The 20,590-nt window shown below is 41.5% G+C and overlaps 1 protein-coding gene across 5 annotated transcripts in view; it reads left to right on the forward strand.

Annotated features, from left to right (window-relative positions):
- Window positions 1-20,590, forward strand: part of sema6a (sema domain, transmembrane domain (TM), and cytoplasmic domain, (semaphorin) 6A) — a 99,617-nt gene that overhangs the window by 29,297 nt on the left and 49,730 nt on the right. For all 5 annotated transcript variants that reach the window (XM_019269790.2, XM_019269793.2, XM_019269791.2 and 2 more), the window contains 2 exons: window positions 13,198-13,378; window positions 14,208-14,325. In XM_019269790.2, coding sequence (XP_019125335.1) covers window positions 13,279-13,378; window positions 14,208-14,325 — 218 coding nt within the window. In that variant the 5' untranslated portion in view covers window positions 13,198-13,278. The remainder of the gene's footprint in view (window positions 1-13,197; window positions 13,379-14,207; window positions 14,326-20,590) is intronic.

Genomic DNA, 20,590 nt, shown 5'->3' on the forward strand with positions numbered 1-20,590 from the left:
GAGAGTAGCTGTTCTTTTGTCTCTTTCAAATACTGAGGTGTCTGAGAGAATAGGAGGGGGGGGGGGGGCTCCCTCCACATGATTCATCAAACTCTCCTGAAAAGTGGACTGACAGGATAACTCTTCATCCCTTGAATAAACAGTTATGATAGATGTGTCTGCTTAACCAAAAAAGGAGCCTTTTTATTTGCTTTCTCTTAAATCTGCCCTTTCTCTCACACACTTCAGGAACCATTCCCTCCACTTCTTTTTAAACTCCTTCAGATGTTTCCATGAACTATGAGAGCATGTAATTAAGAGGAGCCGCTTTAAAGCATTTCATACCTGATGTATTGTAGGTTTGTTATCTCGCAGTCTGTTAGGCAGACAGAACAGGAGACAGACAAAGAGGAAGACAAAGAAGTAGACAGACAGGAAAAATATAGCTAGATTCTTTTCTCAGTTTTGATTGAAAGGAAGCAGTAATCTTGGCATTAGCTGAACATCACGGTGAGTGGGCTTGACAGGCTCTGGTTTCCCCTCTGTGTTTCCGCTGTGTAAAGCCTGGGAGCTGCAGGTAAGCACACGCCCACCACCTGACTGACTGACTGTAACACAACACCTGCAAGGGCATGCACATAACCGCACGCTGGATCGCACCAGTAGCCCATCATTGCAGTCTCTCTCCTCGGTCTCTTAACACCCCATCCTTCATTATCACTCAGACCGTGAACAATAGGTCAGGGCTCTGGCTCCCACCACCTTCACTTCTGTCCTTATGTTGACAGGAAGTCGTAAATGCAGATCTTTAGATGTTGCTCAAATGGGGAAACGAAATAGGTGAGAAGGTTACAAGGTTAAAGATGAAAGCGAGAGGAATCGGTTGAGGTTTTGAACAGACGTCTCTAGATGTGGTATATTCTTATAAACTCTATATCTGCAGGTGAGTAGCTGAAATAAAAAGGTTTTCTTTGGGTAGTTTTTCCCCCCAAAAAAACCCAAAAAACAAAAAAAAAGTAATCAGGTTTTGTAAGCGTGAAACGGGAGGCTGTTAAAGCTTTTATCACTTGAGAGGAACAACACTTAGTGAGTTATAGTGTGAAACAGAAAAAAATATATGAGAAAGAATAATTGTATTCTTCACCTTCCAGATTGCAAGTTTTCAGCAATTATGCAGCGCTATCGTAAACTATAAACAGGATTTTCTTCAAGTTCACTGTTCATTTGTATTCTGGAAATTATGCTATTTCGACATGTTTCGTTTGAGCAATAACGATTTTATCAAAAAAAGATTTTATTTCAGGTCTTAATCCTGATTTGAATGGTTAAAAGGGTTTATCCACTGTCTTTGGATTTCCCTTAACCTATTCAATTGAGTACGTGATCCTTTAATTGAAGTTTCCCAACAACTGCAGGTAGGCGGGTAGTATTCTTTTGCTTTACAGGACACCAAAACAGCTTTTTTTTTTCAGTATGTGGGTGCTTTTATTTTCTATCTTTTTAGTTTTTGGTCCTCTCAGGATAAGAAGTAGTAGTGAGCATTAAACACAAACAGAGTCCTTTCATGTGTTGCCTTTTTCATGAAAGCTTGCCTGGTTTGGCCTCGCCTGGTCCAGCTCAGCTCAGATCAGCTCAGCTCAGCTCAGCTCAGCTCAGCTCAGCTCTAACCCCCCACAAGGGAAATTTACAACCATGATGTATAGCCCTAGCCACTGAATTAATGCAACATTTCCATTAGAAAAATTGCATGACACAGCTGATATAAGAGGTTAGTGATCACAAAGACGCTGTGACACAGCATGGAAAATTACTTATCGGACAACCGTCATCTGTGCTTTGCTGAAATTTGTGATGGGAGGCAGAGACAGAGAATGCAATATATATACTCCTCTGAAGGGCAGAGCTCAGGGAGTGACATACTAAGGAGGATCTTGTAGCTTGTAAAAGTCTCATGTGACATTTGAAATAAATTTCAACACAAATGTCAATTAGGTTCTGCATATTCGAACACTTCAAACATCCAAAGGAGGTGATTTGGATTTAATTTCATACTGTTCTCCACAAGTTAGTGCGTGATTTTGAAGTCTCCGAAGTACGACCAGTGTTCATTGAAACAATACACTGTAATTACAGCATAATTACTGTGCATATGAGAAACAATAACGTGAGTCTTGATTTGAAGAGCTGTTAAACAAATGCAAGGTCAGTACATAGTGTACTGTATGTCTTATCTCCGTCTTCCTTTTTTTACTTTTCCTTATAAAACCTTTCTTTTTGTCAAGAATATTTTTAGTTGCCACGCGCGATTACACTCGCAATTAGCACATGTTTCGCTCATGCTGCCCAACAACTAAAAAAGTGCTATGGGTACTTGCATTACTATTACATCACTTACAATAGGCAACAAGAGGACGAACATGGGGAGAATTGTATTTCTTTTCCTTATGCTGATCACATAACGTTTTTTAACTTGATTCACTTTTATCCTGGGGCTGTCTTTTACATTGCTGCGCAAATGAACTTCAGAGCAGCAGAGCTGCTTCTCTGTATTGATTTTGTGGTCTCATTATACAAAGAATGTACCTCTCTTGTGGCACCAGTCTTCATACAGCTCATTACAGGAACCTAGCATTCAGTGTTTATTAACTTATACTTAAGTGCCAGTCATGCAAATGCTCTAAGTTTTATATTATCTTTGACATTAAAAAACATCACATTCTATTTATAACTTGTTGTTGCAATGTTAATTATTGTCACATGAGCTCATACAGGATACAAAGTGCTGTAAAAGCAGCCATAAACACATATTAAGTTAACTGAAGTTAATTTTTAATCCAGCCCTGTCTACGTACAACCCTAAAGGGATTTTATTTGCAAGCTTGTAGCTAATTGCTAATGGATAATTAGCCTACGCTACTGCACAGGCTTTATAGTTAAGGGGTTTAGCGTCTTGCATATAGATTTATTTCTTATTTATGGATGTTGTTTGCAGAAAAGAGCTTTTTTTGCAACATAAATATATTTGTTGCTTTCTAGAGACAGAAAAAGAAACTTTACTTGTAGTTTGTTCCAGACGCTAAGACATGTTACAAGATACAATTTAAATGAGTTCATTTAAATGAGTGGGTTTTGCTTGTAAGTCCAGAACTCCTGTTTTACCTCTAGCTGGCAACAGACTAGCTATTGTGGGTGTAGTGACACACTAAGTGGTCAAATTGCACTGATCGACTTAGCTCTAATCAGGTTTAGAGACATTAGTTTCCTGAAGGACTACACACTTATATCACTTCTCTTATGTATCTTTGAAAAAATCTCGACCCCCTTCCGTTTCCTCTTCCAGATTTTCATATTCCTGCAGTGTAATTTAGTGGAAGTTTAACCAAAACACAACCACGTAATCGCCTTCAAAAGTTGTTCCTATGTCACAGTTGGTTATTGTCCTTCCTGGCCTACAACATAAAGGTGATAATGGCCATGACCATTCTGCTGCAGACTGACAGCATCTATTTGCAAAAGGCTGTACTACATGTTATACATTTTCTTTTCGTACATTTTCTCTTGCACACTGGCGAAGCGTCTCAATGATCTGCCTGCCTGAGCATTGTCATTTTGTTCATTAGTTTAGAGCTGGATGTGAGCTGCATCACTACAATATGGTCTGTGGAGATAACACCATTCAGACAGATTCATTCTGTACATTGGCAATACAACAGGTACTGTGGCACAATGTGTTGTCAGTCAGTGACTGTGGCCTTGTGCAGCAGCAGGATTGAATGTCCTGGTTTATCGGAGATGATTCATAATGCTATTGGATATGATGCACTAACAGAAAACAAGATACTCTGTTATCAGTATCACAATATCACGGGCTAACACAGAATGTAATTGTGTTTAGTTTATTCCGTTCTCTATTATAAATATATGTTTCCTGTCATAGATGAAAATGGAGCGAAACAGAGTCTGCGGGATGAGGTTTTATTCCATTCTGAAGATGTATGTGGTGTTTAGTTGCAGGGAGGGCAGGGGAGTTGATAGAATGAGAGAGAGGAAGAGGAAGAGGATGGGAAAATAAATGTAATGTACAGAGGCTGACTGAGTAAGGTGGTTTATACTAAGTGAATAAGAAACAGAGACAGATACTGAGATAGAAAGACTGAGTCCCCAACCCGTGGCCAGCACATTACCTTAATAGAGATTAGCATCATGCTCATTCAGATCTGATAGGCCCGTTGCTTTGGAACAGAGGGCCAGCTAGCCAGTTATCAGCGAGGACACAGGCTCAATCACTTAGCATAATGGAACCTGCATCAAATGAACTGGGAGCTCAACAAGAGAAATGCCATTAACAGAGCTGAAATGATTTTCTGTGATGGTAAAACACAAAATGAAATCACGCTACATTTGCAGACTTTATGACTGAAACAGATGCACATGGTATCTTGTGTTATCGAGCAGCATTACTTACAAGGTAGCACAAGGCATTTTAATAGCTTTCGCTTCTTACTTTGGGCGTTTAAATGATGACATGTGTATAGCGATGTCTCCAGCATGCTTCGCAGCATTGCACTGCTAATCGTGCAGTAACCGAAAATGCACAATTGTTAGATTGTTGAAAACGGCACAGTTCCACACACTAGCGAAGCTTGCTGAACAGCGGCAGAGAAGAGAGGATTGCATTAGGTGCACAATGAGGCACAGATAGAGATTGTATCACACCTTTTAAAACTCTGAAGCACACCTATTATGAAGAAGCAGGAGGCTGTGAGATGTGAAAACTGCACCAGATGGTTACAACAACAGAAACCCATCACACCTCTTATTCAGTCCCCGCAGGCCACCCGCTTATATCCTGTGTCTGCTTTTCCAGTTTAGTTGCGAGGAGAGGAAAAGAACATAACAAAAAAACAGCTGCATAAGTTGAGTATTAAAGCACATGCAAAAAATTACAGTATATACATATATAGTCAACACAGTATATAGGCTTTCCATTTCAGAGTGAATTCTTGGAGGCATTTAGACTTTTTGCCAGATGTCTTGACATCTCTGCCACAAAACCGAACCACAGTACAAGGTTAAACACATGCTCTATTTTTATCACCAAGGTCTCCCTGCCTCTGTCCAAGAACAGAGGTCATGTCGGTTGCAGATTCTGATGGAAATGGTTTTCAAGACTTCTTACATACATACTGTATTGATTATAACTTTATGTCTACTTAGTCAAGGTCCAGCAAGGATCAAAATTTCCATTTCTTTCCTTTAAATCTCCTTGAGCCTGTTATACACATATTAAAAACCACTTAGTGAGCTGCTGTTGAATATCGACTTTGAGTATTTTCTCATATACAGTCTGGGCCTGTTGAGGAAAAGGGTTTGTAACTATCCAGCTCTTGGGCCAGACAGCTATTGTTTTATTGATTGCTCATCCTCTTTTATTTGTGGGAAATCTACCCCAGGAACACAGTGTCCCTCTGCTTCTCTTCCCATACTCCTCTAAATACCCAAACGGATTTCTGTTATGTCTCAAAAAACTTAGGCATGAATGGCTGCAAGTCTATCAAGCTTTCTCGTCTTCCCCTTAGTGAACCCTTTTCTCCCCTTCTAGAAATTACATAAAAAAACATTTTAAGTCTCATGCATTTTGGATTTGGAGAGCAGGGGCCGACAGAAATGGATTTCTCTGTTATGCTTTTCCCAGCTGATGGCTTAGCTGATGTTTGCTGAGGACGAGTGCCTGAGGACAATGTGCTTAACCCATTCCTTGAAGTCTTATCTGCCCCCTGCATTTAGTTCCTTCTGTATCAGACACATATTTCTAAACATATTGTCATATGTTTCCAACCCCAGGCAGCCAACTTTAAAGCATTACTTGACTCACCAACCTTGCAGGCTGGAAGTCCTAGGTCTGTATCATGACTAAGCGTAGCATGGAATGGCGCAGCATCGCCTGAAGGCACCCCACAGTCGGCCTTCGTAATGTGAGTTTCCAAGTAAAAAGTGCATTATGCCGTGTGACAGTTTCAACACCCCCATCGCTGCTCCACAGGGCGCAGTGCTTCAGTCATTCCAGCATCTTTCTCTCTGTGGAGTTAATGTGGCATTTAGCTCAGTGACACTCTGACATTCTTTGCTGGTATTTCTTCTCTGCGGCACCTCAGGAGAAACACTGAGTCTCAGTTTGTATCCTTCAGCTCCTTTTGCTCTTTTGACCAGGGTCAAACTAAGCACAAGATGGATGATCTTTACCCAAAATGAACAGCTACTTTATGTATTGACAAAAGTCCAGCCTTATGTTGTGTTACAAGGTATATAAAAATAGGAGTGGGATGATCAGGGTGAAACAATAAAAAAAACAGGCGGAGTAACATAAGATCAAAGTGATAATTGGATCAAAAGGGAGACTGAGAAGGTCGTGTGCTACCAAGCATGTCCTTATCATCTGCAATTTTCTCTGCTTTGCCCACACAGCTCTCTATCAGCTGCTTCCAGATTGATAAGGTTGTCTCGCTTGTATCATCGCCAGCGATGATTGACAGGCCTGGAAAAGGTTTTGATATTTAAATGTGTAACCTTGTTCTTTTTTGGGGGGTCAATCTCTTAAGCACTCGTGTCCGTGAGTTGGTCTTTGTGTTTGTGTGTGGTGGTTGAATGCGTGTCACAGAGGTTGTTTTGATTCATAAATGCTTTTTCCAGACGAAGTAAAGGAGCAGCCTGCACCGCACTCACCTTTTTCTTCTTTACTGCCGTTCTGGAGTAGATGAAGAGAAGTGAAAAGAGGGGAGGATGAAGTTAGTGGAGAAAAGGGAGGAATGATGGTGATACCATAACAAATGTTTTCATTAAGTCTGTGAGAGGTAGTGGGGGGACATAGAGGATAAATGGCTATGTGGGCCTGCTAGACAAAGAAGAAACAAAACGAGACAAGGTAGCAGCCATGAGAGGCACTGCAGTGTTTTGAACTAACATTACTAACATACTGATGTTTAGCTGGCATAATGTTCACAACCATGTTCACCATGTAAGTTTTAAGTGTTTGCATACTAACATATGCTAATTTGCAGTAAACACAAGGTAAAGTTGGGGCTGATGAGAATATCATTAGTTAGAAGGTGTTTAGTAATAAACCAGTGGACAAATCCACATTTTGACCTGTTGCTATTGCCTAAAGCCACTGCCCCCTGTTATGCCCTTTCTGTGTTGACAACAAACTTTTTGGCCATGTTTTTATAATATACTTTTCATAATCTAACCCCATGTAACATGCTTTTTGTCAAGAAGTAATTATTGGAACTCATCTCAGCTCCAGCAGCCCAACAAGTTCTTGACCTACTTTTAAAAACAATGTAGTCAGTTGTTAGTAGTTATCTCCTCTCATCTTTCTCCTTGGCTGATTTCTGCTGGTAGCAGGGTTGGTGTGATGTCAGTTTACTTTGGATCATTCTCAGACAGCAAACACCCATTAACCTCCTCTCCTCTTCCCCTCTCTGCCTTGCTATCTTTTCCTTTTCCTTCATCTCCTTGTTACACTTTTTCCTGCTACTATGTGTTTTCCTTATTTCTAAATCTATGGTAATTTGCTACAAAGGGTGTCCTCAATACATCCCCCCAAAAAAGCATATCCATTGCTTTGCGACGGATAATTGTTTTTAATGATTAAGAAGCACAGAGGCATGTCCAGGCCTAATGACTTTTAGATCACAGAGTCAGTTATAAAGATAGCAGCTTATCTCCAGTCGCTGAATGTCTTTGTTAGGTTTCTGTTGTTTCAAGTTGGCACTTTGCCTCTGTTCTCTCGCTGTTCTTATGTCTCTCGTTCCTTCTCTTTTCCCTCTCGTCTTTTTGAGTCGTCTTTGGCCCGCATCCAGAATCAATCCGTCACCTCTTTAAAGGGAGACGTTCTTGCATTTGGGCTTCTGTTTCAGCAAACGGCCTACAGCGGCAGGGTGCCTCATTCATGTCCATTTCATTGTCTTTTAATAATCAAACCATGATGGATTACCTCCATACAGATATTCATTTGAAAGCAACATCTAAGAAATAGAAAATAGGGGAGGAGAAGGAAAACACCAGGATGCTGTTTGATAGATCAAGGATTATTTGTGGGAATGTACATGTGTGTGCATGTGTCTGTATTTGTGTGACTATACTGGATGCTAGTTTGGCTCTTGATCTCAAAAAGACAGTCAGGTTCCTCCCTCCTGCTCCCTCTCCATTCCCTCCTCTAATCGTGGCCTCCTGGGTTCAGGCAGACAGCTCCTCCTGTCTTTTCTCTCTGATTTATCAGGCCAGGGCTGACAAGTGTAAACACCTGCCAGAGTATCCTCCCCATTTGGGAACCCTAGGTGGTTGGATGTGTTCCATCTTTTATCCCCATATAGTGGATCAATGCATTGTTCTCACTTGGCTGTCTTTCAAATGTTCGCTGCTTGGTTCTCTTCTACTTCCACACCTCTCCCAAAACTATTTCCACCAGCCTGCTTGTTAACAGGTGTTACTATGGACGTTGGTCTAAAACTCTATTAGGGGTAGCAATATGGTTTTTATGTGGCTGAGCTGTAAAAGTGCTTGGTTTTAGTGTGGTCTGGTGATGGGGGTGTTGTGTTCACACCCACGTGTAAGGTCTGTTTGTGTTCTGTACTGTAGTTAGATTTATTTTATTTGTCCAGGGTTTCCACCTCCACCCAAACACAGTGCTGATCAACTGAATTGTTTACAATTTCAAAAGTGACTTTTGATATTTCTAGTCAGGATAGTCCACAGATCATGCTGTGAACAGTTTTTTAAAACCAATGTTGACAGTGAGTCTCTGGATTGTCTTGAGTAACAGAGAAAAATACGTTTTTTCATTATTTGTTTAAACCAAAACTTTTGTTGCCACCAGAATTCTTGAAACTGAAGCAAAAACAAAAACACTCTGTATGGTATTCTGCTTGCGTCATCTACTACAAAATCCCAATGACAGAGACAAGAGTCAGCACCTCCTCCAAATGTGGTGACTGGCCACAATTACAGACACATAACAGCACATTGCCAGTAAGCTACCCCCTCTCTTTGGCATTCCTGTCATCTGTAAACCCTTCAGCACCAATATGCGGACATTACCCAGACTGCCAAATATAAACACAAGCAGCCTGCACTTGTATTGAAGCTGTCATGCAGTATTTATGAGAAACTGCTACTTTAAAATCTTCATATGAAACACTTCCTATAGACTTGACTATGATTAAAAGCCCAATTGCAAAAAGACAAGTCTGAAATAAAACATTGTGTTCACTTCAATTTAATCAAGCCACACAGCAATGTTTGATGACAGATCATACAACCTTATTTATGTCCCTAACCAACAGGTCAACTATTCTGCTATGTAAAGCCACTTGTATATATAGCAGCTATTCAGAATATGTGACAAGGATTTAAGTACAGATCGATGGACATGAAGGAAGCAGTGAAGCAACAAATATAAGAAGCCTCTGACGTCGACATAATTTGTCAATGTCGTCAAACACCATTATCTGATCTTATGGCTGTGGTTAAGGTTTGGTTACAGTTAGGCACAATCAAGTTGGTTAGGGAAAGAGCAACTGTCTCACATGTTCAAGTCTGACTTATTGACTCATCCATTCACCCCTTACAACCTCCCTCTGCAAACTTTACGGTTCTGTGACATTGTCATGTCACTTCCTTCTTTTCTCCTGACGGACAAGGCCGCTGGAGGGCTTCGTCACTTGAGTGCAAACATATGTTGCTCTCGGACATTTGCTGGAACAACCGATGCTGTCGTTTTTCTTGGGAAACCAGTTCCTAAGCACATTCACATATCGTCAACAGGTCTGCTCTGATGTAATTAAATGGCAGTCTCTCAGTTCATTGCGTCGTCTGATGGCTGGCACAGTGGGGGCCTTGAGGAGATGAATGGCTGGGATCTTCTCAAGCCTTGTGTGTGTGTGTGTGTGTGTGTGTGTGTGTGTGCTGGGGGTGTATGGGAAAATCTGCCAGACCAAGCTTGATTATGTGTGTCTGAACCCGTGTGTTTATGCACTTAACCAGATGGGCAAACCAAATGTGTAGCTAAATGACGGGTAACATTTCCTTCCTTTTCCTCACCTGAAGCTCAACGTGGCTGACCCTGTCACTCTAATAAACGTGTGTTCTTGTGTTTATGTTTAAGCTCCGAGCACCCGTAGCTAACATGTTGATGCAATAGTGACAGTAACATCATTAAGTCTGATAATATGTTTATTGTTAAAGCTAATGCAGTTTGGATCGGCCACCCCCTTGGGGCTGCTCAGTCTGTGAAGACAAAGTGGCTAAGTGTGTTTATAATTGTCTGTCTGCTTTGAGTTATGAATTTGTTAGTTGCCCTTCGAAATGATTGTGTTGTGTTTTCTTTCAAAATTTCTGCTGCAATTTGCTCCTTGCATGGGTACAAGGTAATTTTGTGTGTGTGTGTGTGCACATGTGTGTATAGTTATTCATATGTAGAGGGATTCTGGGGGGTCCTTGTGTTTTTATTGCTTGCTGGTGGCCTCCTGCCAGCATCCAGCTTGATTAACTCTCCCGTTTCTTGCATTACACACACTCACACACTTATGCACACACACAAACCGGCTACTTTATCACTGAGAGTGCGCAGGAGGTGTGAGGGAATAGCAGCTAAGGTTCTCAAAATGTTATTATCTATTAAAAGCCTGAGGAGGAGGCACAGGGCACCACTGTTACTCTTTATGTCTTCTCTTTGCACGATTTCAATGAAAGCTTTTACAAGAGAGGAAATCCACACACTTCCACCTGCGCAAGTGTGGTTTCTGGTTGTTGGTGATTTATTGTTAAAGTTTGAGCCTTGATTCTCGGGTTTGTGTGTGTTCCTCTACAGTGCTGCACGAAAGTAGCATTTTGCATCAAGGTTTAACACGCACACGGTCACACTCACAAGGAAGCAATTTGCTCTTCCACAAAGAGTGTAATTCGGTAAAGACAGACTATGTCTCCCTCCTGTTTCGCATATGTGGCAGCTGCTGTTGAAAGGGCCACTGGAAAGCTTAGGGGTTTCACTTTAGTCATTTTGTGCTCAATTTATTTTGTTTGTCACCTGAGGCAGTGTGAGATGGCTTGGCAGTTTTTTTTTGCATGCTATTACACATCATTGAAATAGATGGAGGGTTTGCCTCGCCTTCAGCAGCCACTGATTCTCAGCATGTGCGAGAAAAATGTCTGGAGTACGATTAACCCTGTGAGATTCATCTCAGTTAACAATAACGCTACACCACCATTCATAAGGAAGACCCAGCTATTGTAGTTTCACATTTGATTTAATAGTCAAGCCAGATCATGTCATGTTTTCTTGCTCAGAATAACCTCCATCTGTCGTTCACTGTAGTAGCTCCCTCAGGGACAAACCTCTGCTTCATGCCACTTCCTGCTCATCAGTCAGTCAATTACTGGAGGACTTCCGGGTCAAGGTTCAAGGAGAAAATCGTATTCCAGCCTTCAGCAAAGGTTTCCTATGCTGTAAGAAAAAAGAAAATTTCTATTTAGACAAAGTTAGAAATGCACAGCTCAGTGTAGCTCAGTCAACCTTCGTGATAAAAGTGAGGGTGAGGTAAAATCAATTTTTGTGTTTTTTTTTTCTTTATAAAATATAGAGTGCAGTACAAAAAAAAAGGATAAAATGGGGAGGCCAAGGAGGGAGAAAGGAGGGAGGGGGACAGAGCGGCTTGTGAGATCAAGGTCGTATCCAGGCTTTAGTATTGGTATTCTCCTCAGTGTTAAAGTGATTCTCCCAGTGAATAGTGTTTTCATTCCTCTCCTGAATGAGATTCACAGGAGCATGGAGAGAGAGAGAGAGAGAGAGAGAGAGAGAGAGAGAGAGAGAGAGAGAGAGGGGGAGAGAGAGAGAGAGAGAGAGAGAGAGAGAGACATGACAAAGAAAAGAGAAAGTAATTCCCTCTTTCCCTCTCTCTCTCTCGCTCTCTCGCTATCCCTCTCTTTCTTCCTCCTTCCTCCTCTGTTCGTTCCCCCTTCAGACATACAATAGCGAATGAAAATACAGCGTGGGATAAACAACTTTTATCAGACCAGAGCAAATGAAATCGAATATTTTATTCAATTCTTCATCCCTGAAGCATCCCCGACTCCTATCTACCAAGCAACATCTCACCCCTGCAGCTTCTACTCAGAAAAAAAAAGAAAAAGAACGTGCTTTATGCAAATTAAATGCTTTATTCTTGATTAGATTACAGACGCAATAATTGTCTTGGATGATTTATGGGTGCAATTTGTTGCCACGAACTGCAGTTGGAAAAAGCACTGTTGCCATGGTTTGTGCAATGAAGACATTACATCAACACAATTTAGGGCATCTGCTATAAAATCCACTTCAGTGGGCACATATACATTACATTAGAAAATTAGCTTGTTGAGGACATCATGTTTTCCAGGATTTAAAGGTAAATAATCAAGAGGAGGTGTTTCCTTGCCTGGAAATGGGCAGCGGTCACGCTTATTGAGTGAGAATTAAAAGTCAACAGTTGGCATTTAAGGTAGAAACTGAGTGCAATGAGAAATGAGATGAAGACGAACAAAAGGAAAGAGCAAGCCTGCGGGTGGTTCTTAAACTATTGCTGTGGTAAATTGGAGTGTTTAATAGCCATAGTGATGCACCGATTTAGCCCCCGGTAGTCATCGGCCTGTAGGAGTTAGAATGTGGGATTGCTACCCTTGTAGGAGACTGACAAGTGGGAAATTAGGTACTTGGCATGCCATCCCGCCCCATCTCCAGGTACTGCTGATACTTTACAACAAGCTAATCTCAACAAGAGCTCTCCCACTTCACTAAGACCCTGTCGCACACTCAGAGAGAGAGAGAGAGAAAGATTCTTCTTCTTCTCTGCCTGACATCGATCTCTGATGCATATTACCACCCTAATCCAATTAATTCGGTCTCGCTTGCAACACGGCTCACTTGAGTCATCGAAAATACATATATAAATATACCTCTGACAGGATTGCAATGGGTCGTGCAAATTCAGGTGGACTTGAAATTGTTTGGCCCACTTGGCTTCTGTGTTTCTTTGTTTCACACAACAAGTTCCGAAACCGAGCAGGCAAAGTAATTGAGAAGGCAGTCAGATGAAAACAAATTTGTCTGACAACCTTTCCTGTCTTCCCTTACATCCCTCCTCATCTCCTCCTCTTCTACCATCTCTGTCTCTCTTTGTACAGGCTGAGGTAAATCTGTAGTGGAGGACCAGCAGCAGCAGCAGCAGCAGCAGCAGCAGCAGCAGCAGCAGTGTTGGTGCGACCATGAGGTCAGAGGCCTTGTTACTCTACTTCACGCTACTGCAAATAGCCGGGGCAGGCTTCCCTGAAGACAGCGAGCCTATTAGCATCTCACACGGCAACTGTAAGTATATATTTCTTTTTTTCCGTTTCCTTCTCTTCTCTTTCTTTTCCTTGCTGTGGACTCTCCCCCTTCTCATTACAAGTCCTTCCTCACTCTCTTCCTGCACTCTATTCCCTCTCCTCTTTGCCTTCCACTTTGCAAATCCCCCTCTCTGTATCTCTCTCACTTGTTCTATCCCTGTGCTCCTCCACATCCCCCTCAACCCTTGCTTTCCCCTGTAACCCCTCACCTCCCCCTACACTGAGTACTATTTGAAGGCATGGAGTGTAATTTGGCGCCCAAAGGATAGGCTCTCCGCACACAGAAAAATGAAGGACTTAAAGCAGCATTTGAAACCAAGCCCACCCCACATCAAAGGATAATCCCCTATTTTTCTGGGCTCATAATGCTGTGTGTGATAGTCTAAATGCTGTTGCAGGCTATAAAGATACGGTCATTGTTTCCCCTGTTTTTCTCCCTCTGTCCTGTCCTGTCCATCTCTCTCTGGGCCTAACACTGTACCCAACCCTCCTGGCCAGGAGAGCTAAAAGAGACGCCGGCCAACATCACATAGACCTGCTCCTCTATCAGACTGTTTGTTCAAACCAAGCGCTTTCATCCAAAGCCACTAACAATAGAATGATTGCACGGTACAGTGCAGCACATTTTTAGCCTACAATTTATGGTCGCAGGAGGAGCTCAAGGAGCTCAGCTCAGGTTGTGGGTTGACATTTGACCTTAAACCCACAAGACACAGAAAACACTATGAAATTCATAGATTTTTTGTTGTTATAAGGTTATAATATAAGGTTTACACATACAGGGATTTACTTTTTTCCTCTCGTTGCAGACACAAAGCAGTATCCAGCGTTTGTAGGCCACAAACCTGGCAGGAACAACACCCAGCGGCACAAACTGGACATCCAGCTCATCATGATCATGAACAGGACGCTATACATCGCTGCCAGGTGCGTGATAATGCTTTTTGGTCCAATTTCTGTGTGTTTCATCCAGGCCCAGAAGAAAACACACAAAAAAATCTGTTGCTAAACTTCCTGTAAGTTTTACTGCTTTTCCGTGGAATATAGCAGGCCACTGTAGATTAGCATTAATTAAACTGAGCGAGTGTGGTTTCACCAGGATTACTGAATCCTTAATCATCCCCTCTCATATTACAGTTGCTGATTGAATTTGACTTTCAGCAATGAATGATTCACATCAAATGCTTCCAGTTGAGGATTGTGAACACGTGAGCCTCCTTTTTCTGGATACTGGCAGAGGGCTGTGAGATCCTCTGGGCTATCGTATTGAACTTCGGAGCCCTGCTGTGCTGTTTTCCTTTAAAGTTTTGAGAATCAGGAGGGACTAATTCAGAGCAAAATGCTGAGACCTTTAAAGCACTTTACAGTCTGGACTTTTTCTTTCATTACCTCTATGTTGTTTTCTATTTTGGGCTCACAGTCTGCCAAAACCCCTTTTACCTCGTACGAAATCCCAGAAGAATTGTGCCCTGTTTTGGTTTAACATTCAGGCTGACATACAAACTCACACAACCACTTACACTTAAACAGATGAAAACTACAGATAAATTAAACATTAATCTCAAACAAAAGAGTTTACATTTCTTTTTTAGAAAAGACTTCTTGATATAACCCACATTTAGAGTCTATAGGCACCATCTGGACAGCCTTACAGATCTGTTGTGTAAGATTCAGCTGGCTCCGTTTACAGAATATACTATGTCTTCATTGGTATAATCACCTGAAAATAAGAACTGTCATGTTTTGTGACCTTAGAAGGAGCCTTTTACAGTATATCCACAGATATGCAGAGCCATATTGAACATTGGCACTAGATAAGGCCGTTCACATTTTTCTGCAACCACACCACTAGATGCTACTAAATCCTACACACTGGACTTTAATGGCACCTTCTTTGTTGTCAATAAATAGTAATACAGGACTAATACAGAAGTTTTGACTCTTTGTTGGCAGCGTAGTTGCCCTCGAAAATCGATTTTTAAAACTCTTTGTTTCTCTGTCTGGCTGTTTTTTTTCGTTGTCTGTCACCTACCTTTATTGCTTTCTGTCACATCAGTCAATGTGTTTTCACCTTTATTTTTGTGCGACTTAACTTTAGGGATAATATAGCTCAATTACAGCGTCTGGAGAAAAATCTAATATTGATCCTGCCTTCTCTCTTGTCATCTGTATTTTAGAAATGTTCATGTTGCTTCACCTCAAGTCCACATTCAAAGCATCAATGGGCAGGGTTACCTTTGATGCAGCATTGAATGTGTAGTATAATGTTAAAGCAACATTGTAAAGGTCTTAATAAAATGGATCCTTATCCGTTTGTTCTGTGCTGTCCATGGCTAATTGAGCGGTAGGCTTCATTAGATATTGTTAAAAGCCACAATAGGGCTCTTTCTTTGTTTTCCCCCCAAGCATGTCAAATTAAGTGGCTGAGCGAGGCTGCTGCTTTAAGTGGCGCAGCTTTTTAACATATCTGTGGTCATTAAGAGGAGGTGTGTGGAGAGTGGCAAAGGAAACAGAGTGAAAGAGTGTGTGTGTGTGTGTGTGTGTGTGTGTCTGTGTGTGTGTGTGTATGTGTGTGTGGTAGGCCGCCAGAGACTTTGGTCTGCCTGTTGCCCACCTGCTCCACATGGGGTGACAGGAGCCTGAGGGGTATGGCAGGGAAATGAAACACAGAGGGTTTATTGGAGGGGTGTGTACATGAGAGTGTGTGCGTGTGTGTGAGAGAGACCAGTTGTCGCTTGGACATAAAAGTGATTTCTCAAGTGTGATATGTGGCTGGATGTGTGCATATGGATATACTTTTGGGATGGCGAACATGTGTTGGTGTGGGCGTGGGTGCTACAGCCTGTGATCATGTCTGCATGTGTTTGTGTGTGCATGTGCGAGGTCACCTGGTGCCTCGGTCGCACACTTGCTTAAAGCAGACAGGAATTCCGACACATGGTCGAGGTATGTGACCCCTGAGTAACTGGAATGGCTGCCTCAGATTAGACCGAGCCGGATGACCGCCATTGATCCTGACACAGAGAAGAATGTTGGAGTCGATTACATGGACACACAGATGACGGCCCGTGCACAAAAATCCATCGCCTCTAGCAGGATATCGATAAAGCCATGTAAAAGTTAAATGACAAACAGTTTAAGGCAAACAGGGGAGGCAATCAGTACTTCAGAAATCAATCTGAATGTGAGCCAACAGTAAACCCAGCAAGATTCGAGCTAAGAAACAACGAACAATACTACCAAAAAAAAAAAAAAAGGCAACATCAATAGTGGCTTTTATGATGGTTGTCCAGTCAAATGACTTGTTTATTCTGGGGCCAGCATCACACAGCTTTGCCATCATGCCTCTAGACCAGTGAGCCTCAGTTCTTGGTGCGCAGCAGCTTGCAGATGGCCACTGTGAACGCAGTCCAAAGCTCAACACTGTTTCAGGCTGTTTTTTGAATGGCTGCTCAGTGTATTAAATCCCTTTGGCTCCTGTTTTGGCGCTGGCAGTAAAATCACAAGATTTTTTTAAGCTATGAGATGCATACAAACATAGCAACTGATGAAATTGTAAATAGACAAAAGTGGCTTAATCCATAGAGGGAAAGAGGCAAGTCTTTGGCAAAGTAGGAACTCAGCAACAGATGCGGTGATTGATAATTCATCCTCGGGTTTGAGCCTTGAATGAAATGTATTGATTTGGTGGAATGAGGCGCTCTTTTTGCAGTCCTGCCATTATATGTAGACAGATATAGGAGAAAATGGCATCTGTTGATGAGGTCATACAGCTTTTTCAATAGCTGTAAAATATCATCAACCCTGTTAGACTCATATGTAATGAATGCTGATTATGAATTCAGTACATGTTTAGTTTATTCCCTTAGTATTGTGAATCTTATTCCATGACTCAATTTCCATCAGGTGCATTATCTGGAGGGACAGTCTAGCGTGATAAGATATCAGACTGCTGTCTTTTCATATGCAGGCTATCAAGAAACCTCTTGTTTGTTCAGTTTTAACAAGACAGGCATTGGGCTGAGTATAGAGGGATGCATAGCGAATTTTCTGCTCACAAAGTCCCCTTTTAAATCGCTCTCTGCACACAGACGCAGTTGCTCACAGAGAAAATAGTCGTGTTTGTTTGTGATTGATGTACATGCGATTCAACCTTGTACATTGTAAAGTTGGCCTTCTACATGTGCAGCTGCTGTTTTGTACCTCTTTATGGTAGCAATCAGCTGTACCTTATCCATGATAAACTGAGACATGATATATATTACAGTACAGGTAATGAACCTAAAAAACTTCTTTGTGTAGAAGCTTGTTGGTTTATGTATGTACCTGCTGTCATGTGTGTTTAGCAGCAGAGTCACGTTCAGTAAAAGCAATAAACTGTTGAGATGGGTTTCTATCCCAATGGCCGATATTTCATGGTCAGGGTACACGATGTACAGCATTCAGAGGGAATTCATCACACACACACACACATATTTATCATTCTGATCTCTGGAAAATATCTCAGTGTCCTCTCTGTGTGTGTGGGAGGGTTTGTGCATAAATATGGGTGTATCACTGTAACCATAGCAAACTATGTCATGTCAAACCCACTGGATTGATTAAAACCACTTTCCATGAAGCAGTCAGACAGATGTATCCAAACTTTAATCTTCTAATTATTATTCTGAGCCTTTAGGTCATCAGACTCATTGCTGTCTGTCCTGAGGATGCAACTATCATCAAGAGGTCTAGCAGTACTTGTACCATAAAAACAATTTAATTGTAAGACCCACATGTCTTTTTGCTTGTGGTCTTCATCAGGTTCATCATACAACTTTACAAAGTGAACAGTGAAGTAAGTAAACCGTTATATAAGACTGGTATGTAACAAAAGATAAAAGATAAATCATATACATACACTAAACACTTAGTTCAGGTCTGGCAGGGGGGTGAGGGATGTGCACAATAAAAATATAAAGAACAAACTATACATGATAAAATGTTAAAATAGCAATAGTAAATAAAATATATTGTACAAAAGTATATACAGCAAATTGTCAGTGTTGATTTGGTGCAAAGTAAGAAAGGAGAAATGTGCAGTGACTGTAAATTATGACCTTAAGTACTTACTAAAGCAACTGCTGAGATCTGTGCATGGCTCGGTCAACTATCCAGACAATCAGACATTTTGCAAACAAGCCAACAGTTTTGGCAGCACATCTAAACCACTTTATTTTCAGTTAGCTAGTGCTGCAGTTCATGGGTAAACCAGGAAGTTGGTCCAAAAACTATGATTGATATTTACAACCAAAGATCTGGGTGATAATTGTTCCTTTTTCCTTCCTAAGTTGTTTTTGTAAAACGTAATCTTTTTCCAAAAGTTCCAGGATCTTTCTAATTAACGTGATGTAATACATTTTTATTGGTACATTTATAGAAATGATGGCTTAAACCCAGGTTGTAAACTAGAATTTCCCTTTGAGATTAGGGTCAGGTTTCAGGAGACATGCAGAGAATGAGACAGACAGCCCATACATAATTGTGTATGTGTGTGAGTGTGTGTGTGTTACTGTATAGCCTGCCTAGCGAGCATGCCCCAGGTCTCTCCACATGCAGGGCATAGTCGCCATTCCCGGCCCTCAGTCAGCCTTCACCATGGTAACACCAACCACACTCTGTTTACACCCCTCTATGTGGCTGGGAAGCATGGGAACCAGAGAGGGAATGTGTGTATGTGTGTGTGGGGGGTGTCAGTGAGAGACAGATCAGTGTGTGAGTGGATGGACCCAGATTTGTGGTTGCTGTAAACACACACAAAGACACACATACACACTAAAAAAAAATCCTGATTACCTTCTCTCAGTTGAGTCCTCTGGAGCAGTTGTGCCTCTGTGGCTGCTGTTCTTCCCTGTCGGGTCTCTTTGGGTCTCTCAGTGGAGGCCACTAGAGTCTCCATTATTGTAGCTGCACCAAATCCTGTTAAAACCCACTAATGACTGGGATTACACGGTTGCCTCCTCTCCCTCTCCTCGCAGCTCCAGCAACATCCAGCCACGTCCACACTCAGAAACAAAAGCTTGCAGCTCCGGTACTCATAATCACCTGAAAAGTTAAAGTTTCTATTCACAACATAAGTCTGAAAAGATCTACATTCTTTCTCGTAAGGTGCAGTTCATCTAGCAAAAACATACACAGCCTGGAAATAATCTCTCATGCTCTCAAATTAGTGTCAAGTTATTCTAACAGCAGGATACAAAGTTACAGGTTGTTGTGGCTACTCTGGTTAGATATGGAGGCACACCCAGAGTGTTAGCGACAGGCTAGAAGCTGTGTTTTGATTGCAGTTCCTATAAAAACACAGACTCCTTTTCTTTATATTAACATTGTTGGGTTATTACATTGATTACATTTGTCCTTGCCCTGCTGAGACTTGTTTTTATACAGCAATGAAACTACATTGTATTTTGTTTCAGCATTATTGGCTACTAGCCTAATGTTAATGCAGAGCAAAACAAACAGTGAGGCAATGGACAATCTAATCTAAATGCAAATAGCTTGGGTTTAATTTTAAAAGGAAATATGTGGGTATACTTAGGATATTGTGTTTTAAAACATGATGTAATCATCCCTTTACCCTATGTAAAAATGTTAGCAGTATTGCCTAATAGAATATTCTGTAGGTTGATGCACACAGATAATTAATTCATGGGCCCAAATGAAGTAATTCAAAAGCACATATTATAAAGTTGAAAGCATAAGTTGCTAATTCCTTTACTTACCAAGATCCCTAGCATTAAAAATAAAAATGTGGGAAAATTATATAGAATACTGAATCCATTTGAATCAATAAATGTAAAGAAAATCACACCTTTCATGAACTTCTTATGCATGCCTGTCTAATTACTCAAAGTGTGTGAAACATGCCCCTCACCCCACTGACCCGGCCACACACAAAAGCACACATGCACTTATAGGCACACACTCACAAAAGGAAAGAAATGTGCAGGGAATGTAGAAAACCATAATGAGAAATTCAACCTTCGAAAAGAACAACCTGCCTCAACTTGGGGGTGAGTGAACTCTGGCTTGTTGTATTTCATGCCACCACATCACTGAGGGCCTCTCCATGCCCTTAGCCCATTCACACCCTCAACAACTCCCTTCACAGCCCAAAGGTGCCTGCTGGCTTCTCCGATTCCCTCCCACCCAC

The sequence above is a fragment of the Larimichthys crocea genome, chromosome III (genome assembly GCF_000972845.2).
Source record: "Larimichthys crocea isolate SSNF chromosome III, L_crocea_2.0, whole genome shotgun sequence".
NCBI lineage: Eukaryota > Metazoa > Chordata > Actinopteri > Sciaenidae > Larimichthys > Larimichthys crocea.